At 42.9% G+C, this 27,594-nt stretch overlaps 1 protein-coding gene across 1 annotated transcript in view; it reads right to left on the bottom strand.

Annotated features, from left to right (window-relative positions):
• The window catches only part of LOC138511074 (coiled-coil domain-containing protein 158-like), a 1,345,385-nt gene extending 1,320,823 nt beyond the window's left edge, over nucleotides 1–24,562 (bottom strand). The window contains exon 1 of the mRNA XM_069626574.1: nucleotides 24,390–24,562. Coding sequence (XP_069482675.1) covers nucleotides 24,390–24,474 — 85 coding nt within the window. The 5' untranslated portion in view covers nucleotides 24,475–24,562. The remainder of the gene's footprint in view (nucleotides 1–24,389) is intronic.
• Nucleotides 24,563–27,594: the final 3,032 nt, after the last annotated feature.

The following is a 27,594-nucleotide window of genomic DNA, read 5'->3' as shown; positions in this document are numbered from 1 at the left end:
AGCAAACTGTGACCCCATGAGAAGGGAAGCTGAAAGTGTGGCACAGTTAACAAAAGTAGCTGACAATTAAAAAAGAATTCAAGAGGGCTTATCTGGCCCAGTGTCAAAAGGTGAGTGCAGCTGAGAACTGGTTGTCTAGCTTCAGATAGACTTGGGCAGACGACGCTGAGGCGAGATGAGAGCATGCTCACACTCCCTTTTTATTCCCAGGAGTTGTGAGGCTTGCAGGGCCATGTTCAAAGGCTAATTGAATGACAGAAAGTACGAGTGATGATAGATGTTGGGCTAATTGGGTGGGGAAGCATGGTCAAGCCCAACCCTCCAACACCTGGGGTACCAACTTGCGTGCTGCTAGCAAGTGGAATATACCAGAAGGGTATAAGCATGCCAACCAATTATAGAGGGCCACGTATCAAAGAGCCCTATAGTTTGTGAACCAATAAATCGTTGTGTATTTTATGACGATGAGGATGACTTGCACTAGAGGAGGGCTTAGTTGCCCATCTGACAATAGCGACCCAATCACAACCCCATACCTCATAGAAGTATATGTAGATGTTTCCTGTTATCTAACCACAATCCAGTTTAAGTTTCACGGTTTGCCACGTAGTGTGACATCAGTGATGACGAAGCTTTACTGTAAAAGCATGTTTTTTTATGTAAAGCGTTGAGACCTTGCCATGAGACCTCTGTCATAGTCCGTTATACTGCCTGTTTTAGAGAATTTCTAATAAAACAGCCTACCTTTTGCCAACTTCCTGAGTTGATCTTTTTATTGATGTTTGAGTGACTTCTGTATCCCCATCCAGCCTATAAGAGTGCCAGCTCGTCTTAGAGGGCTTATGGGTTCAAGTGGTAGCGGGTCGGATGGTTTGCTAAAGATCCATCAGTTTAGTAGACTTGAGATTTTCAGATAATCCGATACCCTCTGCCATCTAGCCGGAAGGATGCGAAGTTTCCTGTGGAGAACGGCCGAAATAGTCAAGCTTGCAAGTAAAGAAGATACAGGTGGGACGGGCCCCTCTTTGACAAAATCCCTCCTAGTTTCCACAGGCACCGAGTGGACTGAAAGCAACAGTGGCCTGATTGAAGGAGGTGAGTCGATACTGGGGGCCTAAAGCTGAAACACGAATGGTGAGTAGGCTAAGGAAAGTGGCAAACTGTGGGGATGGGATTATGGTAACATAAGGTAACAGAGAGTTCTTTCAGTGTTTGACAAAAAACATCAAAGAAATATGATAGAGAGTTAAAGTGACATATAGCATCTGAAAGCCGGGGGTCCTCTCTCGTGTCGAAGGTATGGTCTTAAAATCCAAGTGGATAATAATAGGCGGCACACAGACAGCTCTGTGAGAGAAGACAATTCAAATTCAAATTCCATGGTAGTGTCTTAGAGGCTAAGTGAAAAGAGGTGTCATGGCATGCATGTGAAAGTCAACTAAGTTTGTCTGTTTGTGAATTTTATGTTTTAAAGAAACGTTGGGAGAAACGGCAAGGATAGGCTGTGTTGAATATAGGTAAAAAGATATTATCTATCTTGGGTCTTTGTCGACGCCGACTGCAGGGTAGATTGAAAGCATTTAGAAGTAAAGGCTTGAGCGGCGAGTGCGGAGCATGCTCATATTTGTTATTTTTCTGAAACGTATTGTGTGTAAACACTGGTAAGTATAGAGAGTCAATTGAGACTTGTCAAAATGGGAGCAGTCAAACCACTGATGCATATGTGCAAAATCTTGCCAAAACACACGCCCACAATCAAACAGTACAGTGCAAAATGGGTAAAGGGGACTGCAGATAAGATGTCATGGCCACAAAGGGGGATCACTGTCAAAAGCAGTATTATAGCACATGACCACATACTTGCAAGCAGCGTTCATGGGAAAGAAATTAGAGAAAAGGTTAGCTATTTTAGAGCTCTGGAAAATGAACCAGGAGGAGTGAAAGGATCTCCCCCCTGAGGAATGGATTCTTAACCAGAGCAAGGAGAAGGGTGTTGAGCCTTCTGCTCCCCCTACTCTGCCGGAAGTAAGCAGCTATAGTATGGAAGGTATAGAACTATATCTGCTTGTAAATAGTTGACCTGCGCCATGACAGATAATTCAAAAGAAGTACAGTTGTACAGAGTTTTTAATGCATGTTCTAAACAGCCTCACGCGTGTTTTCGAGCAAAGCTCTTCCTCTGAGGCAAAAAGGATCCTGTTCAATCTGAAACACAATAATATCAACCAGCCGTGGATAGTCTCCTTATCCAAGTTATAAATCTTAATTAAAGCTGCAATTGCAGATACGCAATCATTTTGCGTGCTGCCTTCTGGCGTTCAAACAAGCTCCCTTTGACTCATTTGAATGCCGGAAGGCAGCATGCAAAATGATTGCATATCTGCAATTGCAGCTTTAATTAAGATTTATAACTTGTTGGATTAGATTAGAGAAAAGATAGGTCCTGCAGCGAATGATGATAGTGCGGCAGTGTCCAGAATATTTTGACGAGTGCCAATCTCGTTATGGACTACAGGCCCCTATGATTTAGGTCTATTGAAGGGGTTAGGAGAAGTTCAGATTAAACTGAAGCCAGGAGCATTTGTACCTCGAGCAAGGCAGAACCCTATGTCTCGAGAGGCAGATGAGGGTATTTTTTAAACTATTTCAGCATTAATGGGGCAGGGACGCCTAGTGACGTCAGAGTCACTGCGCAATACCGCAGTGTATCCTATGAAAAAACAGAAAGGTGTGTTGTGGCGTTTAATTCAGGACATGAGGCCAATTAACCAGATTGTACATGCAGAGTTTCCTCTAGTTCCAAATCATGTGACGATACTATGTAGTATCCCGGTTGAGGCACAATATTTCATGGTGATTGACTGAAAAAATGCATTTTTCTCAATCCTATTGCATAAGGACTCTCAAGATTTGACGTAATTTACGTTCTGTCAAACTAAGTTGAAAAGTATACATTTACCTCAAGGGTATTGTGAATCTCCATCGATTTTTAATAGGGTCCTCCAGAAGGACCTAGGAAATATCAAATTAAAAGAGAAAAGTGTTGTGCTGCAGTACATAGATGACATTTTAGTGTGCAGCTAACAGAAGATGAGTGCAGAGAAGACTTGATTCAGTTATTGGTTATCCTAGCAGACAAGGGATATAAAGTAGACAAGGAGAAATTACAGTATTGGCAAGAGGAGGTGTTTGTACATAGTCCAGTTGATATCACACAAAGGAAAGAAGGTTACACCTGAAAGAGCAGAGGCAATTATGAAGACAGCAAAACCGCTCACGATGAAACAGATGCAACGGTTTTTGGGATTATGTAACTATGTTAGAGCATGGGTATTTGATTATACTTCATCCACAAGACCACTTTTGCAGACATTGAAAAAGGCACAAGCGAATAAGATAAAATAGAAAGGACTGAGGAAATGGAGGAAGGTTTTGATGAATTAAAGAAAGCAATTTCAATCTACACAGCAGGCAATCGGGTTTCCGTCATACTTATAGCACGGAGACTGCATTCATTGGTATCACTACATAATATCCCCAACAAATATATCGCCATAGATATGGCAGTTTGGTTCGCCATAGACAGTATTTTTGTTGGGGATATTATGTGGGAGAGGAGGTTGTGGGGGTGTCCACCGCACATTAAAAAAAGATGCAGGGTTTGCGGGGGTGTCTCCCGCAGGGTCCATGTGTGAATTTTGCTGCAAAAATATGGCAATATTTTTGCATCGCAATATTTTTGAAGCGGAATTAACACATGGAACCCATTAATTGACCTTCAAACCCCTATGCTTGATATTGTCGACAGTGGAAATGCGTGGATGCTGATCCTGCTGGATCTGTCAACTGCATTCAATCTTGTCAATCACAAACGCCTGCTGGAACAGCTACAAAAGCAGGAAAACTGCTCGGAGAAGGTAGTCAATTGGGTTAAGTCCTTTCTATCTAATCGTGAATCTCATTTACATTGGGGCTCAGCCACATCATCGGCTTCTTCTATCAAATTTGGTGTCCCTCAAGGAGCATTTATACTGCAACTCCTTTTTAATTTGTATATGTGCTCACTTTGCACCCTACTGGAAAAACTAGGGGTCTTCTTTACCAACTACACCATTGACCTGCAGCTGGTCATCGAGCTTAGCAGGATTATCAACAAAACTCTTTAACATTAAAGAACATATACAATGCCATTGAAAGTTGGAAGTCATCAAATTGGCACTGCTTAAATGGTAATAAAACTGAGCTTATGATATTAGACTCACCCCAAGCCCATGCTAAACTGGACCCCGGATATACCAATTTCACGTTGCAAGGCAACAGGATTCCAATCCAATGGAAAGTAGACCTTAAGGGTCATACTAGAGGCCTCCCTGAATTCAGATGCACAGGTACACATTCTCTGCAAATCTTGCAATTATCAACTAAGGCTCTTGCGGACCATATGACCTTTTATCAATAGAAATTATTCTGCAAACGTCGCCCGAGCGATGACTATGCCAAGGTTAGACTACTGCAATATATTGCTGTGCGGTGCATCTATGTCTAATCTGAGGACATGTCAGACCATCCAAAATGACGACATCCATATCGCCATGTCCATCCCCAGGAGAGCTCATATCACCAACGCAAGGAGAGAGCTGCACTGGTTACCCGTGAAGCAACGCATTGAGTTCAAAATGGGTCTAACAATTAATCACTCCCTTTATGGAAAATCATCTGATTACCTTAAAAAAATGATCATGCCCTATAAACCACCCAGAGAACTTCGATCTTCCAATCTATCATTATTACAGGGAATAAGAATTAACAGAACAAGAGGCTTAGATAGATCATTCTGGGCACTGGCCCCATCCATCCTTTTGGAATTCCCTGCCAACAGCCATCAGAGAGACTTCTAGTCTAAGTCTCTTCAGGAAAGCATTGAAGACACACCTTTTTAGTTAACTGATCAGGTTGCTCTAGGATGCACTCACTCTCAGCTAGGGTATATTAGTATTGCCCTTCTTTGTCTTGTTTTTATGTTTGTTTCCCCCCAGGCGCTATAGAAATAAATAAATAAATAAAATACATTTGTACAGCACAGGTTTTAGGGATTCCCAATTATTCTGAGGAATTCTACCTGTTTTCACATACAAATGGGACAGTTATGATAGCAGTGCTTACACAGAGGACTACCCTGGGGTATAAACCTCTGGCCTATTACAGTGGGATTTTAAATCCAGTTATGAGAGGACACTTTCCTCGCGAACAATTGCTGGCAACCAGCCGCGTTCACAATTGAGAAGGCTACAAGCATAGTGATGGGGTATTCTATGACCTTATTAGTTGGCCATGCTTTGTTTGCTATTTTGGAAAGGCCCAAGGGTACGTTAACATATCAAAGATCATCTGAGTATGAAGTGGTTATATCGAATCCTGCAATTAACTTAGTCAGATGCAGGATAGTGAACCCTGCCACATTCGTAGCTGAGCCTGTGGCAGAGGGTGAACATGTGCATGATTGTGCTAGCTATGAGGAGTCATATGACGACATACCATGTGTAAATGAAAACGCTTTGTCGGAAGGGGAGATTCTCTTTATTGATGGGTTGTCGCAAATCGATCAAAATAATGGAGAAAGCCGAACTGGTTCAGCTGTAGTGAGATACAGAGCAAATGGGGAATTTGAAGTTGTAGCAAGCATAAGGCTGCCATCTCATTTTTTAGCACAGGCAGCAGAATTGGTGGAGCTTATTATCGTGCTTGAGAAATACAAAGGGGAGGAAGTGACAGTGTACAGTGACTCTTCCTATGTGACGTCAACCGTGCACACAGGGCTAGCACGCTGGAAAAGGAGGGGCTACCTCCGAGCAGACGGCACTCCAGTGCAACAAGGAGTATTATTGGACAGGCTTATTAAGGCACTACCGCTCCCAGCAGCCATTGCAATAGTCAAATGTGCAGCACATACTAAGAGAAATGATTTTATTTCACGCGGAAACAAAGCCGCAGATGAAGAAGCCAAAAGGGTTACAGATTCTTAAGATATTTCAAGTTTTGACACTCCTAGTATAAAGAGGGGGGTGACACTGGCTATGATAATGCAAGAGGGATTTAATATTTTACAGAAAACACAGTTGATGGACATTCAAGGCAATGCTTCACAAGATGAGAAGGAGTTATGGGAAAGGAGGGGATGTTCTTTATCCCCCACTGAAGCCTTATGGCAGCAAGACAGCACTGGAAAGCCAGTGATGCCAGTAGCATTACTGAAGGTAGCCCTTGAACAGCTGCTCTACCCGCACATGTAACTAGGGAAAGCCTTGCAACTACTATTTCAGAGGACTGGTTCGTACCGAGCCTGTAAAAACACGTTGCATTTTATATAGTAAATTGCATCATAAGTCAAATGTTTACTGATGGGCACACACTGCAAACAATCAGGGGAGTGATTCCTAGACTGAATGGTCCTTTTCAGCATTTACATATTAACTATGTTGACATGCTGCAGGTATGTAGTGGATGTAGGTATACGAAAGTGGTGGTGTGTCCATTCTGAGATGGATTGCAGCTGGTCCATATACACACCCGGATGCCACTTGTGCAGCAAAGTTTTTAGTATGAGAAGTATTTCCTAGATGGGGAGTATGTGAGGTGCTGAGATCCAACAATGGTCCACATTTTGTAAACAAATTATTTGAACAGAACATATGTTTTCTTCTGCTTATCACCTGAAAGCAAACAGATATGAGAGAGACTCAATGGTCTTCTCAAAGAGAGAATTGCAAAATTAAAATTGACACTGAAGAAGGGATGGCTTTATTGCCTACCCCTAGCATTATATGCATTAAGGAATCAACCTGGGTCGGACCATCACCTCACAACCCATGAACTAGTAACAGGGAGGTGATTGAGAACGCCACTGACTCCTCCATGGAGGAATAGAAGTGATGCCCAGAAGACAGCAGAAATGTTAGTAAATGAGATACGTGATTATTTGACATGTATGACTGCTAGTATCTCATTTTAGATCAACACAGAAGCAAGGAGTGTCGGTCTCAGGATACAGATGAAGACCATTCAGCAACCAGACTACAAAAAATATTACCTGTACCAAAATTATTTGTTAGAGACCCAATCCTAATTCACAACTTTACTAGAAAGTGGCATGAGCCCTGTTTTATTGGTGCCTTAGCAGTAAAAGTCCAAGAAAGACGTGCCTGGATTCATTTTGGTGATGTTAAACCGTATAGTGGTGGGACCGATCCACGCCCACTCGTTGATTCAGAAGTCAGTCAACGCAAAGTAGTTCAGCACATGCAGACTCGATCGATGATGAGGAAGAAGGACGCAGAAAGTGCTGAGTAAATAAATGCAAGTATGCATTTGGACTGTGGCTTTCCATGAACACTCCTTATACATATTATAGCAGGCATGCAAACTTGTTTCTTGAGCCATCGAAATATTTTGATCTTGGACTTTGGAAAGTATTGAAGTACTAAAAAGTATGCCAGATCTTGAATTTTTGTTTAACGACTGGAAGAGAGAGCAGTTTCCAGATTCGGTCCTTATTGAGTTCTTATTTGGTCTCCCTAATATTCCTGTCTAAAGAAGATGCCCACAGACTACTTGTTATGATCTTTTATTGTACAATTCAAGTTCATCCCTATCTTGTTTGGCACAACACCAATGCTTATGTGTTTCTACAAGATCCTATACATCGTCCTCCAATAAGTCGGTTAATTGTGGAGCTAATCAAGCAGATTTGGCAGCTACCTGGGCATCTGATAAATTTGCCTGATGAAAGAGGTTTTTCCTTCCTTAAAAGTAGTTCACAGGCATAATGTGGAAACCTAATAATGATACAGTAGTAAAAAGCCCAATAACGTATGAGGAATCACTACTGGTGGCGATTAGTTTACTGGTGTATAATATATGCACGCACAACATTCATCATTGTTTTCCTGATTCTTCTGGTACACACTGTTTACTTTGTTGGTCCGAAAAGGGCAGCACTTCCTTTGATCCTTCCCACACCAGTGACCCTTACAGACATGTATGTTATAAGAAGGCAAATGCCATATGTGATTACCCCTACACCAGTGACACATGTGAAGTCACCTATTTCTGTGACAAATGGCCCTATAGATCCTTTTGGAGGGAGGTCTGTGTTTGATTTGCTCCATGATCATTATGTACAGACTGACTTACCAAGAAAGAGACTTAAGAGAGGTATACGAGAAGATGATTATGAGTTAAATAATTATCTAGACAGTACAGCACATTTAGGTAATAACATGTGTTATCAACACATGAACGAGGTAGGCAAAAGAACCTCAGAGGAGAGCTGCTTTGTTTGTGCTCTCCACCATATGCATTGGGGAATTCTAAAATATTCATAGCTATAGCTATAGAAATAGACGTCCAGATAGCTCATTGCCTAACTCGCCTTGCACTCTGTCATATGGGATGTAAATTTCAGGGTCGAACAGCATCCTTGGTATGGTTAACAGAATGGTCAGTGCCAGGAGAAGATGATTATGTATAAGATTTGAAAACAAGAGCAAGACCAGACACCAAAGATCATGTGATAAGATACAGACAGGCTGGAATGAAGGGAACAGGAATCAGATGGGAGATAAATACAAAGCTTAATTGCCAAGGAAAGACTGAAGAAGAAATCCGAAGATACAAGGAGAGAGGACCTATGCAAATCTGGGCAACAGTACTTTGACCAGATGGATGGGAAGAAGGTATAGTTGTATGCAGAGCAGTGGCAGCAACAGGACATCTCAAGCCGACTATAGAGCATGTGGAATGCAAACCACTCTGGTCAAAACTTGCCAAGCTACTGACCTGGGTTGAAGGTAAAGGAGGCCCAGTGCAGATAGTGCCCTTAGCAGGTGCAGAACTGTGCTTCAGAAACAATGGCACTAGAAATGTTGGAGAGAATCAACAATACGGCCAAATCTTTGATGTACCAGGAATGAAGGATGGGACAGTAGTGATAATGGACCACGACTGGGCTTGTGAATCCAGAGCTTTTATAAAGCTACCCAGAGACTGGGGAGGACTATGTTCTATAGTAATTATTCATGTTCCACTATTAGTAATCTTGAGAAGCGACCTAAACATTTCAGAATTTCCAAAGGCTGATGCTCATCTAAGGAAGAAGAGGTCACTTGGATTTCTCAATCGAACAAAGAGGGAGAACTATTCCTCAGCCAAGTCAATAGAAGCTTTTAATGCTATTCCATGAGCATAGGTCGTTCAGCAAGACTGTGTCAGTATTCACGACTATCCTCATGCCATGCTCTGAAACACTTGTGTACGAGCGCGATAGAAATAAAATATCAATTCATTTCAATTCCAGGGATCCAGACGATGGCAAATGCTAAATAGTTACTGTTGTGTTGTTTCCTCTTAAGGCAGGAGTCCTTCACATGTGAAAGGCAATGCAAGAAACATCTAGGGTGGAAAAGCTATGCTTTGTGATGTCATAGAATGTTGGTGATGTTTTCTTGTTATGGTTCGAGGAGGGACGGTTGGATGAGAGAGCTGAAGGGAGGCTGAAGGGAAGGGAGCTCATAAGATGTAGGGTCTTCTTTTCTAACTCATTTACTTAATAAATCAGTATTACAAGCTTACCTGCTTCTGTCGCATCTTCATAACAATGGCGACGAGGATGGGATGAAATGCCATGGATGGCAGGTGAAAAGAAGACCCCAGTTGAAGTACGCGTGATCTGATGACTCCGGCATTCTGCAGGCTCCCATGAACTGTTCCCTTCATTTCCTAGTTCGCACTGTGCGTGTGTGCAGCGTAGTGCCATAAGGCTGACACTTGTGGTTCCTGTGAGCGGCTCCGGAAGGGAATTCCGTCCACTTTACAAGAGCGAAGTAGACCGGATTGTTTAGGATGGATTCTCCGGCGAATCAGTGCTACCAGCTGACGTGAGTAACTGCGGATGCGGACAGGAAAACTCCGGCCGTCGTCCGCGCAGGGGCTGCGGAGCAAGTTTTCCCCGGCGTATGAAAAGTGGAAGGGCTGCTCCGCTTCCAAGCGGCGTTGAGCGGCCCCGTGAAGAAGCCTACGAATTGGCCGCTCCGCTTGCCTTAAGCGTCGAGCGGCCACCGTGTAGGCGCTTCCGCCCGCGCAGGGGCTCTGCGTGAAGAGCTTTCCGGCACCAGGAGCAACTCCGGGAGGGCTGCTTCGCTGCCTCGCAGCCGCGAGCGGCCCGTGTGTGAGCCTGTGCGCCAGCCGCTCCGCTCTTCTGTGGTGCCGAGTGGCCGCTCTTCGGAGTTCGGAGAAGCTCCCCAGGAAGACAGAAGTAAGTGTGTTTTAAATAATTCAGCATTCCCCTGGTGCCATCCGCCCAAACTCTTTTCTGGTTGAGCTCCGGCTGTTTAAAGCAGGCAGGAAGCGAACTCCCAACGTGAGCGTCGCATGATACTTAATAGAGGGAAAGGCAGACATGATTACCGTAATCCCTGAATAGAAGAACACAATAAACAAAGAAAGGCACCTGTTCTCTAACTACTTGGTTTTATGCTAAGGCATCAGCAAAGTGACTGTAGGGGTTGGAAGGAGACTATTTGAAGGGACATTGGAAGCGCCCAATACCAACAGTGACCAGTTGCGCCGGGTACAAGTAAAATAGAACACGCACACAGCAAGTGACATTCTGGGTAGCAGCGGACATGGCAGCTCTGCCAGGGATATCGGGTCCTCCCATTTTTATGGCTGCCCCAGGGACGGCGAGGATTGCGTGGCCACAATGGCGCAAGGGTTTTCTGCACTACATGAAAGCGGCTGGCGGAACGGCCTATTCTGCAGAGAGGAAGGTAGCATTATTGTTGCATTTTTTGGGTTTCGAGGGCCAGAGAATTTATGAAACTTTACCCCAACTGGCAAATGAGGGTAGTGGGGATGAATTAAATGAGTTTGAGTCAGCATTAGTGAGACTTGATAAGCATTTTAATCCAAAGAGGAGCACGATCTTGGAGAGGTACAATTTCCGGATGCGCACACAAGCCCAGGGCGAATCTGTTGAGGATTATGTGACTGCATTGCGGCATCTAGCTCTTACGTGCAAGTTCCAGGGAAATTTCGATGAACATATTCGTGATCAATTCATGACACATTGTCGGTCAAATAAGATAAGAGAGGAACTGTGGTTAAAGGATGAGCCGAGTTTAGACGAAGTATTGGATCTGGCAAAACGTGTGGAGCATTCCTTAGCATGTGTGGCCAAACTCTCCAAATCTGAAGGAGGGGAACCCAAAGAAAACAAGCCGGAGGTATTGTCTGTAACCGAGGGGAAGAACAAGAGGAGAGGAAGGAACAGAGTGACAGGGAGGAGTAATACCGAAGAGAGGAAGAATCAAGAGTCGATGCAGAGATATGAGAAAAAGGAAGATAGGAAGGAGGAAAGACTATGTTATCGTTGTGCCAGTGCAACACACTTTGCGTCCTCTGTTGTGTGTCCAGGGCGGAAAAGTATATGCTCAAAATGCAAAAGGAGAGGGCATTTAGCATCATGCTGCAAGAACTACCAATTTGGACAGTCAAGCCAACGAAGAGTACTATATGTGAATGAGGAAGAAGAGGGGAGATCATCTGAAGAGGAAGTTGTGGTGCCATTACAAAATGTTATTGTGAATACTGTTAATGAAGTTACAAATAGTGGGGAGCCTGATGATTGTGAACGACCATATACTATGGTGACAGTGAATGGTCGTGAAGTATCAATGATGGCTGATTCGGGGTCAAAAATAACGTTAATATCCAGAGCTATTTTTGAGTGCGAAATGAGAGGAGTAGTATCTGAGTTGTTGGAGCCTGATATAAATCCAGGAGGGTATAACCAAGATCGTATTGATTTAGTAGGTTATGTATGGAGTAAATTTGAGTTTAAGGGGCGTAGTTGTGAAGGGAAAGTGTATGTTACCAAAAAGGGGCAATCTCTTTTAGGATGGAGAGAGCAAAAGAATTTAGGGATCAGACTCGATCCCAATCACCCAGAACAGGTATTGCAAATATCCGAGGTGTCTATGGGTCACAACAGATATATGTCATGTTTTGGGAAAGTATTCAATGAAAAGTTGGGAAGGATAAGAGGGTTTCAACATCAAATAACGTTAAAAAAGGGCAGTATACCTGTCGTTGCAAAGCTCAGACCAGTACCTTTTGCTTTAAGGGAGAATGTGAAAAAGGAACTGCAGAAGCTATTGGAGTCAGGGGTGATTGAGAGAGCTGGGGGAGTTGAATGGGTATCCCCAGTGGTAATTGTGAAGAAAAGTTCAGGGGACATAAGGTTGTGCATTGATATGCGCGAATTGAATAAGTGTGTGCTGGTGGACAGACACCCTCTACCGAACATGAGTGAACTATTGACCATGGTGGGTGGTGGAAGATATTTTTCTAAGTTAGACATGACGTCAGCTTATCATCAGGTCGAATTGGTGGAAGAATGTAGGAAGTTTACTGCTTTTGTGACGCATGAAGGTGTTTTTCAATTTAGAAGGATGCCGTTTGGATTGGCGTCCGCTTCATCTGTGTTTCAGAAGATCATGGATCGGTTGTTGAAGGGTATCAAAGGAGTGTTCTGTTTTCAGGATGATGTGTTGGTGAGTGGTGTCACAATGGAAGAGCATGATAAGAATCTACGGAAGGTTTTGAGGATATTTGAGGAGAGAGGTGTTACTTTGAGAGGTGAGAAGTGTAAGTTTGCAGAGGCAAAAGTGGATTATCTGGGACATGACGTGTCGGGAGATGGAGTTAAGCCCAAGGAAAAAATGGTGAACTCTATTAAGAGTATTGAGAAACCTTAAAGCAAGAATGAGTTGCGCTCTTTCCTTGGGATGACGGAATTTTACCACAAATTTGTGATAAACTACGCTGATAAGGTACAAGAGTTGAGAAAAATTCTTAAGAAGGGAGCGGATTTTGTGTGGAGTACCCAGTGTGACAGGGAGTTTAACAGGATAAAGGAAGAGATAAACATGGCTAGTCCATTAGGATGTTTTGATACCAGAAAGCTAACCATAATCACAGTAGACGCGAGTGAAAGTGGTCTGGGAGCTGTGTTGTCCCAGAAGCAGGAAGATGGTTCCGAAGAGGTGATTGCTCATACTTCAAGGGGACTCAAGGGAGCCGAGTTGAGATATTCTGTTTTAGAGAAGGAGGCACTTGCTTGTTTCTGGGCAGTGGAACGATTCAAAAATTTTGTGTGGGGAGTGGAGTTTGTGATACGAACGGATCATAAACCACTAAAAGTAATTTTTGAAAATAAAGGCCTGGACAAAGTTTCTCGGAGAGTGGCAGGCTGGGTTACCAGGATGCAAACACACTGTTTTAGGATGGAGGTCATACCCGGTAGGGAGAATGTTTTGGCGGACAGTTTATCTAGAATAAGGGTGGCAGGTCCCGAAAGTACAGAGAGTGAAGAGATGGAGCTAGTGTTTGTCAACACGGATGGTATTGTGTCCAAGCAGGAGTGGTTGGACGAAGTGGAGAGAGACAATATCATAAGGAGGGTGATTACTTATGTTGAATCTACAACTTGGCCTAATAAAGTGGAGTTGGCGGAAGAAATGAAGCCATATTGGGAGGTGAAGGATGAATTATCCGTTTGTGATAAAATTTTGTTCAGATGGGGTAGGGCGGTAGTCCCGAAAGGATTAAGGAAGAAAGTGATTGACCTGGCACATAGCGGCCATATAGGAATAACCAAGACCAAAGGTGTACTAAGAGAAGATTATTGGTGGCCGGGTTTTGATTAGGAGGTGGAGACTTGCCTGGCAAATTGCCAGTTTTGTGTTAAGAGTGGAAAGGGAGCGATGGCCAGAAAACAACCTTTAGTGGACGTCGGTCTTCCGTCCAGGATATGGTGTGATATTGCCATGGACATACTTGGTCCCGTGGAACTTGGTTATGCCCGTGGTAAATATATTGTTTTGGTGGTGGATCTATTTTCTAGATGGGTAGACTTTAAGATAGTGAGGGAGATCACGAGTGAGTGTATGATAAAGGTTCTACAGGAGATATTTGCGAGTGAGGGCTTACCAGAAACGGTATTGACCGACAATGGGCCCCAATTTATTGGAGAAAGATTTTCTAACTATTTGAGGAAGTGTGGGGTTGGTCATAAAAGGACCTCGTTATATCATCCTGAGTCAAATGGTGTGGTTGAGAGAATGAATAGGTGTGTGATGGAGAGTGTGCGTATGGGAGAAGAATGTGGCTTAGATAAAGTAGCATTGATACAGAATAGGATGTGGGCTTTGAGGATCGCACCACATTCTACGACGGGCCTATGCCCGTTCGAACTCATGAGGGGAAGGAAGCCATACTCTATAGCTTGTCCGCCATGGTTAGGAAGAAGAAGGGAGACCGATCTTGTTGCGGACGAAGTGAGGAGATCATTAGAGAGGAAGAAGTCAGAGTGGGTCAGACGTGAGAACTTGAAGAGAGGAAAAAAGGAGTTGCGTGTGGAATGTGGTGACTGGGTTAGGATAAAGAGAGGAGTGATAAGGAGGAAAGGTGAACCTCTTTATTCTGATCCTGTCAGAGTGGTAGCAGTCATGAAAGGGGCAGTGCGAGTTACTGGTGGGCAAGTGTGGAATAAAAATAGAGTTGCTTCGGTGCAGAGAGGCCATACGTGAGAGTCATGTGTGGGCAGCACCCAGGAGAGAACCCTGGAGTGAGGTGTTCATGGCAGTTTGTCTAAAACCGGTTTTTAAAAAGTGAACTAATCTAATGATATATATATAAAAAAAAAAAAAAAAAAAAAAGGAAAGGGGGAAGATGTGTTGTGTTGTTTCCTCTTAAGGCAGGAGTCCTTCACATGTGAAAGGCAATGCAAGAAACATCTAGGGTGGAAAAGCTATGCTTTGTGATGTCATAGAATGTTGGTGATGTTTTCTTGTTATGGTTCGAGGAGGGACGGTTGGATGAGAGAGCTGAAGGGAGGCTGAAGGGAAGGGAGCTCATAAGATGTAGGGTCTTCTTTTCTAACTCATTTACTTAATAAATCAGTATTACAAGCTTACCTGCTTCTGTCGCATCTTCATAACAGTTACAACTAACCAGATGGGAGCTTTTGCAGATGATCAACACTACCATAAAGGGATTCAACATGATCAAAGAAGAGCTGACAGCTATAAGACTGATGACACTCCACAATAGATATGTCTTGGACATGATCACAGCAATGGATGGAGGTGTTTGTGCCAAAATTGGCGAATCATGTTGCACATTCATACCTTCTCACGATGACAAGAATGACACCATGACAGAGGCAATAACGAACCTGATGAACCTACACACCAGGATGGAAGACGAAGTAGAAGACACTGCAGACGAAAGCTGGTTTGCATCGATCTTCTCATGGGTTCCACAATGGATGGCAAACATCTTTAAGTTTCTTGGAGCATTACTGGTGATGATAATGCTTGGATTCTGTGTGATCAGGATAATACTCACACAGTGCAAGAAGACAACGAAGAAGCAGTAGGAAAGAAGATCATGATCGATGTTGAATCCAGGCTAGAACCCAAAGAATTGGCTTATGAAGAGATCAGCGCCTGTATAAAGGCCAGTATCCAGCCACCTGAAGGAAAAAAGTTTCTTTATCTGAGAGACCCCAAGAAGTATGTGGGAAGACGGATCTACTGCAGTCCAGGTGGAAAATGCAAGCTTATGATCTGGAGCATTGATGAACATGTAAAATCAGCAGGACCTTTGAAGGGAGTGATGAAGATATGGACCCCAAAGAAGCATTTCTTCAAAAGAGGATGTCTAAATGTGGAGACTGGTGAGAGAGTGGTTGATGAATCAACCAGAGGGGGGAATGTAGAGGAGGAGCCAAAAGTCTCTACCGGAAGTCCGGCCTCAAAGTTGCCTATATGTTGGGAACTGGAATTGGTGACAAGCAAGACACCTGTCATGATGCCAATAACACGAGCAGCCTTTGAAGCAAAGTACCCATTATTCATTTTTTTTAATTTAAAGTGTATTTGATTAATTAAAACCTTAAACTCTTATCTAAACACTTATCAAAAGCTTTAGAAATATAACACAATTAAATGATTAACAATCTTAAAAATTCATAAACATTTACAAAGAGAAAGAAAAGGAAATTTGCACAAGCAACTTATTCCTAATTATAAACCTTATCATAAAAACACCAGTTACTGACAATACTTTAAAAGAGGGGAAATACCCTCCTAATACACAATAAAAAGGCACTTATTCCAATCGCCTATAAGTAAAAAAACATTTACAAATTCACATATATTTTTAAAACTTTCCTTCTTCACGCAGTTGGCATTGCCAACAGTAACAATATACATTTTTTCTACTAAAGTAAATCTGCTAAATATTAGGTACTCATTTCTATTATTTATGGAGCAGTTACCAAGACTTTCTATTCACTCCTTATCTAATTCATCCTGTACTTAAAATTCTCAACTTATTCTCGAATACATTTTCTATCATTATCCGTTTGGAAATGTTCCCATTCCAATAAAATCCTTTTCCATATATAAAATGCTGCTCCAGCATAAACAATGGGTTCTGCGATGTAAATTGTGGACCAGAATTGGTCGGATGAAATCATTCTACTCTCTGAAATCAGATCCCAATACCAGCACAATACCATCCCTCCAATTTTTTACAGGCAGTTAACAAATGTCTGGCGTTCTCCACCTCCAAATTGCAAAGCCTGCACACTCTTTTCCCAAAGGGGATGCTGTTAGGGAGAATTCTCATTATATGGCTAATTTCCCTCTTACTTAGTGAGTCCCCCAGCAGCTTTGCTGGATTTCTGGAGTTTATTGTTTTCACTTGGTAAGAGTGTACCTCTTTTTCCCACTCTTACCTGTGTTTTGCCATGTGTATTTCATCTGTTTTGGTAATTGTGGACTCTGGAGTGCACCACTTCAGTAGCCCCCTTCTTTTGTGGTTTACACAGCACCTTCAGTGCAGTGACACCGGGTTGTCTTTTAGACTTCCCACTGACCCCATTTGTGAGGCTGACTACAGTCCCCCAGAAAAGGTAAAGTTGCCATTTACTTTACAAATAACCACAGATCCAGTACACCCCATCTTACATGGTGTACGGGAAAGGGTTAATCCTTAGCCCTTATTATCTGTACCTCCTAGAGCATTGTTTCACTCTTTTGACATTTAGACTTGGCTGGTGGCAATGGTATCTACCCTAACTTTTCTACCACGATTATAATAAATAAATGTGGTATTGTTTAGGCTATTATATTAGCCTCGAACATAAACCCGCTTCACCAAATACTCTTTCTTTTGGCTCCAGTCGGGTTTATTCGCCATTTCTTTTTGTTAAAGTCCTTCTTGTGTTTTACTTTGCGCGGCAAACCAGGTTTGCCATCTTTGTTCACTGTCTTTTGGTGGGCTTCTGCCAAGAAGCCCTCCTCTAGGCGCCTGGGTGTCTAGGTGGGCTGAATGTGAGGGAGGGATGTAGTCACCCCCTGCACAGGTTGTCCTAGGAAGCCCAACCCGCCTGTTGCGTGATTGACAGCCAGGCTGTGTGAATGGGGGATTTTCGCATGAAAGGCAGGACTCTTGGGCTGGAAGTCAGAGTCGCCACTGGAACTACAAGGAACCGAAGAGAATCGGAGAAAACGACGGCTGCTGCAACTTTCCCGTCCCGGTGAAGCCCTGTTGCAGTCCTGAGCTATCTACCCTTCGACGAACAGAGAAGATCCAGTCCGGAGTCTTCTTCCCTTGAGCCTGGTGGGGATAACCAGCTCATCTTCCACAGCCAGAGCATCCTCTTCATGGTTGAAATTGCTGCACACTGCTGTAGTGGTCTGGATAGCCATCTGAAGAACCTCTTCTGTTTTTAAGGAGCGCACCTTTTATTCACTGGCGCTGCTGCCGGCTTCAGCCCTGTGTGGTGCAGACCCCTCGAAACGTCCTTCTTGCCGAAGCTCCAGGAACCGTGGGTTTGCAGGAAACTACCATGAACAACTCCCGTGACACCAGCTTCTTCATTGAATAAGGTACTGTGTTCTGCTTGAGGAATTCGGGTGAATCCCCTTTCTCCTCCTACAAGACTTGCCCTTGTCTTCCCTCCTTCTTATAACTTTTGCTTCCTCTGTTGACACTATCTAAGTACTCCTGGCTACGTTGAACCTTGAACTGTCCGACTGTGTGATCTTCGACAACAGGAACCCGGTTCTACTTGACACTGGCTCCGGCCTATTGACTCTTGAATTTCTGTCAACGAGTGTTCTCTGATTCTGTCTGCCCTGACAAAAATATTGCCTATGATCTTTACCCCCAACTCTCTCTGGTTAACTCAGGTGCTAAGTGTGTTTTTGCCCCCGTAACATTTCTTGCCGCGGATACGCGTCTTTTTAGTAAGACCGAACTGTCATTACTGTCAAAAAGTGATCGCCTATGTATTCCCGGTAACGTCTTTTGTTGCACAACACTGGTCTGTTAAAACATAGGGTACTTACCTTGAGTTATACTGTACCAAGCAAATTGGTTTGTTGTAGTGTATTTTACGTGTGGTTTTGAATTAATAGAAGCGTTGTGTTTATAACAAATGGTTTAAAAATAAATGTACTTATATTTTTTACCTGAAACCTTGAGTCAGTGTTTGCTTGAGTCACAGCAATTGTGGTCCCTTTGTGTAATCTCTGCTACTGCTCATATACTCTTGAGATAAGCCTGGCTGCTCCGCTACTGCTACCACTTTAACATAGTAGTACAGGCTTGTACCAAAGGTGAACTTGTATTACCACTTGTGGTCTTAATTGTGTGTAGTGGTTCCTAAGGGCACTGCACAGGATTCTGCCTAACAGATGCCACTCCAAATACCCAAATATTCATAGCATGGCAACATATTAGATCTTAGCAGCAGTATAAACCTGCTGAATTCCCTGTTTCTGACCTTCCATATGTAACTATGGGGTTTGTTGGGGCCATCCCCTGTAAACAATATGTTTCAAATCTCTTTTTTTTGGCTAGGCTATCCAAATTATTGATTAGGTCCCATTGAGCGGCTTTATTTTTAAGTATGTTACCTCACCTTGTTTAGATAATCGCAAATTAATCTCCAAGTACCCATTGAGAAAACCGTTCTTTATGTATCCACGAAGAGCTGACAGTCGCTTTGGGAAGATCCATGAAGAGCGAGAGAAGATGGACGAAAGAGCAGACTGGTGAAATCACGTGACGTAAAGTGACACACCCAGAAGAGATAATAGAAGAGAAAGTAAAGAGAACATATAAAACCTGGTGATGAAGTAAGAATCGAGTAAACATTCACATGTAAAATGAAGATTACATGTGTGGAGGAGCATGGAAGAAAATGCAAACCATTTTATAATTGTACAGATACTGTAACGCAAGTAGACTAAGTAATCATAAAGGCTGGCTAGGTATATATGCATAAGAATCTGGATGTTCCAAATCGTGTTTTATCAAACTTGGACCTCATGAGCAGGGAATCTGAAAGTGTGACGCAGTTAACAAAAGTAGCTGATGAGCAAGAAAGAATTAAAGAGGACTTGTCTGGCCCAGTGTCAAAAGCCCAGGGCAGCCGAGAACTGGTTGTCTAGCTTCAAAAGATACAATGAATGCAAGAGACGGGCCAATTCCCTGCCAAGGTACAGCAAAAGGACAATGAGTGCCAAGTGTTATTCATTTTAAAACCATTAAATACAGAGAAGAAGCTCGAAACGTGCTCTCCAGTCACGTGACCTAGATGGAAATAGACTTGGTCAGACAGCGCTGAGACGAGAGGATGAGAGCATGCTCACACTCCCTTTTTATTCCCAGGAGTTGTGAGGCTTGCAAGGCCATGTTCAAAGGCTAATTGAATGACAGAAAGTAAGAGTTATGATAGATGTTGGGCTAATTGGGTGGGGAGGTATGTCAAGCCCAGCCCACCAACACCTGGGTACCAGCTTGTGTGCTGCTAGCAAATGGAATGTTCCAGAAGAGTACAAGCGTCCCAACCAATTATAGAAGGCCACGTATCAAAGAGCCCTATAGTTTGTGAACCAATAAATCGTTGTGTATTGTATGACGATGAAGGTGACTTGCACTGGAGGAGGGCTTAGTTGCCCACCTGACATTAGAGACCCAAACACAACCCCATACCCCATAGAAATTATATGTAGATGTTTCTCGTTATCCAACCACAATCCAATTTAAGTTTTACAATTTGCCACGTAGTGTAATGTCAGTGTAGACAAAGTTTTACTATAAAAGCATGTTTTTTATGTAAATCGTTGAGACCTTGCCATGAAACGTCTGTCGATGTCCGTTGTACTCCCTGTTTTAGAGAATTGTTAATAAAACAGCGTACCTTTTGCCAACTTCTTGAGTCGATCTTTTTATTGATGTTTGAGTAACCTATGCATCCCCATCCATCCTATAAGAGTGCACCTCGTCTTAGAGGGCCTACTGGTTCAAGGAGATCTAGAATGCTGCAGAAAATGTACAAAATGTGTGTTTTACTTTCCTAGGAGCTCATTTTCTTAAAAACATAAATTGCTTGGAGGCACTGTGAAGTCCAAATGAGAAGTGTAAAGAGATGGGAGAAAGCCTTTCTATACTTCTCTTTTGCTCTCTGCAGTGCAAATATAGCAAACGCCATCTGACATGTATGCATTGCAGGCAGCATTTACAATGATTTCCCATATTCCATGGGACATCATTGATTTTACACAAGTATGAAAATCTCATGCTGGCGTCAAGCCAAGTTGTTTGTGAAGGCGGACGGCAAACGGGAGCTAGAAACGAAACTCCCATTCCTCCCCACTCTCAGCCTTCAAATTCAATCAAAATCCCAGATGCATGAATGAAGGTGTTAAGAGAGGCGTAACTGTGCTACGTCTGCCTTAGCGACTCCATTCACGCTCCAGGGGACTCCAAAATGTGCCCCATAGTGTTTTGCTAATGCATAAAGCACACTTAAAGAAAATAATTGTTCAATAACACTTTATGAATCAGTGAGGACTTAATGTAATTTTAAAAGTCAACAATAAAATACAATGTAAGACTTTCCACTCCAATACCATCTGGCTATGCGCTAGTGTTTTATGTTTCTCATTGAATTACTTCTCTTCGCAACGCCATGCTTCAAAGATTTTGTTAATTACATCCAACCAGTGCTTTTTTTTCTTAGAATTCTTTGATATGTAGTCCTAAATTTAAAGTGAAAGACAAAATGAAGCCCTAGAAATCCAATAAAAACAGAACTGGATGACTTTCTCATGCATGGAATTTGGAAACTTGAGAGTTCTGCCCCATTCATAGTGGGTGTTATTTGTCTGATCCTACTTTTTTTCTGTGCATTCTTAGCCTTGTAGACACTGATTTATAATGCAAACGCCAGGAGTAGAAGTCTGAAATGGAAAACAAAAACAGGACTGGACAAGCACCTCCAATAACATTTTGGCATGCATGTGTATGCATTGCAATGCAGCCCCCACAATTTCAACTACCCCCACGACTTCTGGTCCTTCCAACCCCACATTGACTCATCCCATACTGCCAAGAATTGGCTAGTAAACTCACAATGTGAGGCACCAGAGTGGGCTTCTGCTATAGGGAGAAGTCGGAGCATTACCAAAAATAATATAAGTGGTACTTTTGCCTGGCAGGCGAGAAGAGTTCAGGGTTCAATAAGTAGACAGGGCATGGTCCGGGGCCTTTATTATCCTTTTTTTGGAAATCATCATGGGTAGAACTGAATCTTGGAGACAGCTACTGGTATTGTGACAGCACATAGCTCAAACATGTTTGAAAATCACATCACAGAACATATTCTCCCTGACCTGGACCTGTAATAACTAAAATATAAAACACTTTCCTAGAGGCAATTTCAAAGATTTGACACCACTGGATGAGAGGGTGTCATGGGTGGGGGAGAAGCAGGAATGTATGTATTTCTGAGGAAAAATTCAAAGTGTGTAATAGTTTTATCATTGGAACCTGGCCCATCAGTAGCAGTTATAAAAACGTGCACACAAGGAACACTAACAATCGTGTGAGTTAAATTACATAGTTACTTGAACCATCATGAAAGGTACCTGGCTCACATTGTATACTTAAAAGCCACATTAGCAAAGCTGATAGGTCTTGCTTTCTAAATGAAGAACGTAAAATGTCCTTTGTAGTGGACAAAAAAATCATACTTTTTTCAGAAAAGGGTGGTTTTAAGACCTGAAGTGTACCCATCCTGATAGAGGGCCAACGGTGGAAACAGGGGAGATGTTTCCCACTTAACCGGAAAACACAGTGAACGGTGTATCCGAACTGAGGCGGCCAACAGCACATAACAGCTCACTTGGTTTTTCTTCCCGCTCGATCCTACTAACTACACCCGCCCTCCTTGCATTACAGATCTGACAGAGAGTGACCACTCAGGTGGCAACAGTGCGCAATATAAGAACCTTTAACATAACATAGCATAACTTAACATAACATAACATGCCTTCAAAGCCAGACCTATTGATTTTGCCAGTGCTGGTTGTTGTAGATTTGTCTTCGAAGGGAATTCCTGGTACTTCCAAATCAAAATATTGGGTGATTAGAAATGACAAGGGGTGCACAACAATCCGCAGGCAGTGTAAACAATGGCCTTGCCGTCCATTTAGTTTCAGTTTGTGCCTGTAGGATATTTTTTGTAGGTTCACATTACTTTGTATGCTGGAACATGTAGGCTTTCATTCTGGGTGGGGAACATAAAACTAAAATCATACTCTCTCTAGTCAACATGTTTCTACTGTGATTTATACATTGTAAGGTTGGTTTATTGTGAGAGTTCTGTACTTTTAAAGTAATCTCTAAAAAACGGAATATTATTTTAGGTATTTAAGCCCAAACATTAAAACATATTTGTAACAACTTGAGCTGTGAAGATGTGGGGTCAAGTGCCTGCATCCTAGCTTCCTCGCTTAACCAAAGTGTGTGATCTTGGGCAACTAAGTTAATCTCACTATGCCTTCTCTGTCAAAGCTAGAAACCACTATATAATAGTGAGCATGCATATTCACCACAAAGATATGTATTTGTTGTTTGAGATGATGATACATTTCAGTTGCTGTTGCTTTTGTAGCCTGGCTCTCTCTCCTGCAGCCAAACACTCCTTTGCACCCTCAATTAAATTAACAATGTGCCTCAAAAATACAACTTTGTGCTGCAAGGTGTCCTTTCCACAAGTGACATTCAATGGGAAAAAATAAACCTCCCTCATCTGGTAGCAAAGTCTCCCCCTTAACTGTTCCGAAATGTTGGCTGTTATTATGGATGAGATATTAATATACTGCTCTGGTTGTAGAATTTCAGAATGTATTTTACCTGAAGCCTTGGCCCTTTGTTGTATTTCATTCTATAGCACTATTACATGGACAGCATTGACTGGTACACACACACACATTCAGTAACATTGCAAGCCACCATTCACATGTGCCCCATGTTCAGTTACAAATCACTTGTAATGTATAGCACATTGGAATGCAGAGGGACAGATTCTAAAATAAAACAGACAATAGTCAATGTCTAATACTGCAACATATATGTGCTATTTGCAATACCAACAATACTATTGACAGTTATGCAATTTAAATACACAGCAAAATCTGAATTGCAGAGGATTTTTCAGTAGGAAAAACACATACAGATCTGAAAACACTTTATATGTGTACAACTAACGTCAAATGAAATCTAATTAATCAGGTGCCCGCAATCCCTCAATTTTACTCAGAAAATGCAAGCCAACACAAAGGATGGCCGTTTACTGATTCAAAATGCTGCTGGCATCATAGGAAAGGGACGGATTCCAAGGCTGCTTTATCCCCCAGCATGGCGTCCAGTGCAGACACAGTTTCTGGTGGAATGTTGGCCGTCTAGTTCTATAGAAGACACGCTCATCAACATATGACAAAACGCACGTAAATCTAATACATTCACATCAGCAGCTGTGCCTGGTAGTCTACAGCATATTGCCAAGTCACACACAATAACGTGATTAGAGAGCACTAGCTGGTTCAGGCAGGGTTCCCCAGCACCAGAACTGTCACCAACAGTCTATTTTCATTGAATTATAACAATACTCGAATGCGATTTCCTACTGCGTTTTCCCTTTCCCTGTCTATGGATGAACACCGACATGAAAGTAAACAGTATGAATGTATGCCTTGAAACCGATTCAAATCCTACAAAATGAATCCACGTTCCAATAAAATGAGTATGCTTTTAGAAAGCTACACAAGACACGGGTGTTGCTTCCCGTTAACGTTGTAATGCTGTATTCATAAGCGCCATGTAAAAGATAAAGAACTGCGACTCAAGGTGTCATCATAGCCGATATGGTAACTATCGTATACTGTTAAAAATTGCATTTTACTTACCACGCTTTTTGATTATATTTGGATCATCTGGATCTTTGGTCCAAATACTGAGAAGAGGTGGACGAACCATAAATGGTCTCGCCATTTTCTACTCCACGTGTTCTTAGAGAGTAAGAGAATAAGAGTAAATAGGTTGACATTCAAGTACTTGTCTCCCATACAGTAACTCATTTGAGAGTTACATTAAAAAAAAAAAAAAGGCTGGTCAGAGTTTCATTTCATCACAATGGTCCTCAGGATGAGGTCATGATCATGATATTTCAGAGCCTGCCAAGGTATGTGCACTGTTGGTGATGGGTGAAGTGAAAACATTTCATTACTGGTGTTCCGATTAGACTCTGATCATCACCTGCTCTGCTAATGTGAGTGACCACATGTCTCCTGCTAGTAAATTGATGGACTTCTTGCAAACGTACTTGAAAAGTGAACTCTCCATCTTTTGTGGGAAAATCTGTCAGCAAACGTCTTGTCATTTTTTCCAACCCATCAGAAATTCCTATCGGCAGAAAAATTTGAAAAATAGAGAGGTATGACAATTTGGCAAAGGCCTGTGAAAGAGAGAGCACCATTGCAGGGCCCACACAGGCATCCACTAATTAGAGGTGGGTGTTCCACCAGAGAGTTGTGTTCAATCCTAGACCAGCAAGGACATTCAAGAGGGGTCTGACATCTTCCAGGGGCTATATTTACCAGGGAGAATGACCGCCATGGAAGCCCCAACACAGACTGGGAGCCCGAGCTCACAGACCTGCCATGGACTAACCGTGGTGGATCTGTGTGGATAAAGTGTATGGGGCTTCAACCCTAGTTTTTTAGTGTAACATCTTTAAAACAGGGCTTAGACCCCTTGTAAATACTTCCCCTTTCACACGCAGCTCACACAAAGGGGAAGACAGATCAAGATTTGGTAGAGAAGGCTGATCAATCAGGGCTGAGAGAGGGATATTTAAGAACGGGACAGGAAACAGGAAGTGTGGGTTGTCTGATTGAGGTCAGAGGAGGAGAAAGAGTCAGACAAAGAGACCAGCAGGAAAAAGGCCAAAGCAGAGGAGTGTGAAGTCGATTATTGGAACCAGGTGAGGTATTGGTAAGTGGGTGCAAGGGTACTGCAGAGTCAGTGTTCGAGTTTGTGTTGCAGATGGATAGAAGCTAGCGTAAGGAATGGATGTGAAGTAAATCTTACTGCATGAGCGGAGAGTGTGCAGTGGCGTGGTAGGAGAGGAGAAATAGTGGAAGGAGGGGGCTAGTAATATATGGAGGAGCGTAGTAGTGGAAGGAAGAGGGCATCAGCAGTAATGGGAGGATGGTATGAGTAGCAGTAATAAAAGGGGGATTAGCAGTCAGGAGAGGAAGTAGTAAGAGAATATGTATTAGTGATTGAAGGAGTAATTGTAGTGAATGGAGTAATAGTCAAGAGCAGAGGAGTAGTAGTAGTAAGTGAGGTCACGTAGTAGTAAAGCGAGAAGTGATCATAGGGAGAGGAGGAATAAATGTAGTAGTAGTGGGAGTGGTAGTAGAAGTAGTAGGAGGAGGTGTCCGAAGGAGGAGGGGGAGTCATAGCAGGAGGAGTATGAGTTGTAGTAGGAGCAGGAGTAGTTATCATAGGAGTAGTGGTTTTAGGAGGGGGAGTGGTAGTAGTAGAGCGGGACAAGAAAGAGAAGAGTTAACATCAAGGGTTGGAGGCAGAAGGAAGGGCGAGTGAAACATCAGAGGAACAGAAGATTGGTGGGAAGTAGCTGAGGGGAAAAGGAAGTATGGGGCTATATAATTTGTTGGCAGTGAGCATAAAAGTGACATTACACCAGCCATTAAGCCTCAGATAGTAGAAAATATCTATTGCATCCTTCACCAGCCTCTCCTGAACCGCTTCAAATCCTTAGAAACATTCCTAAATTCCTCAGACCACCACTGAGTATTTCTAAAACCCTGATGACTTTGGTCCAGGGGGGACTGCACAAGGAACTCAACACAGAGGGCCATGTTGAGAGAGACCTATTCAAACATATTGCCTTTCACAACATCCAAAGTACACCCAAAGTGGGATGAGCAGAAATCAAGTGCAGAATCTCCCTTAAGGAGGACCATAACAAGTCTCTGGTTTTCCTAGGGTGTACTGCCCAGTCATCCCAGAACGACCAATAATTCTCCATTTCATCTAGTTGGGTCACTATATAGTAGCTGCCAAAATCTGGGAAACTGAAGCCACCATGATCCTTAGGAAGAGTCACAGTTGCTCATTTAATCTCAATTGTATTACCTTGCCAGAGAAACATATAAATCAGAAAGTTGAGTTCCACATAAAAGGCTTCAGGCAAGGAAGTAGGGAACATTGTGAACAAGAAGAGGAGGCGTGACAGAGTGCTAATTTTAACAACTGTCTTCTGTCTGAGACTCGTCAGAATAAGAGTGGACCATCTCTGCAGATCCTTTCTGAGGGCCCACATCAGGGGAGTCATAATTTAAACCACAAAGTAAGCCAAAGCCACTAGGGATTTGAATACCTAGTTAACTGATCGCTATCACGATTTGAATAAACACAGGTGAGAAAATCAAAGCAGGAGTACTCACCCGGGAGGACACCCAGGGATTCACAACCGGGGATCTTGCCTTGCAGTGAACCTAGACCCAGAAAGGCCCAAGTCTCCTCATCAAGAGGGAAGCCTTCCTAGTGATACACCCTACTGCCCTATGATATAACAAGGCCAGATCAGTAAAACACTTGAAAGGACGTGTGTTTCTGACACCAAAACAGGGAAACCAGGCTGGAATAACAAGAAAGAGCCCCACTCAGTATAGTGTTTCCAAGAGCACACAGGAGTAACAGACACAGAATACTAATGAGTAACAGACAACAAACCTGTTGGGAGGAACCTGTAATCCTCGGAGGAGCACCAGATATGATCCCTGCATTGGGCTTGCCACTAGAAAAAGATAAAAAAGAACACCCTAATCCTGATTAGTTGCAATCGCAGGAGACTACAGCAGTAACCCTAACTAGGAATCTAGCGAGAGGCCAAGGGCAGGTATTACCGTGTTATAGTGTCTATGTTGTCCAGAGGTCTTTGTCCCAGGAGAAGGAGGTGTCGGAGAAGCAAGGAGTAGGAGCAACGAGGGAAGACATGTTAGTACAGGAGCTTGACCCAGGCGGCACGAGGGACCAACTAGAGTCGGGTTGGGGCATGGGTGAGTCAGCGTAGCATGCACA

Source organism: Ambystoma mexicanum, chromosome 6p (assembly GCF_040938575.1).
Source record: "Ambystoma mexicanum isolate Mex_15411 chromosome 6p, UKY_AmexF1_1, whole genome shotgun sequence".
Lineage (NCBI taxonomy): Eukaryota > Metazoa > Chordata > Amphibia > Caudata > Ambystomatidae > Ambystoma > Ambystoma mexicanum.
Note: the sequence above shows the minus strand (reverse complement) of the source record. Positions and strands in the feature narration are given on the sequence as shown.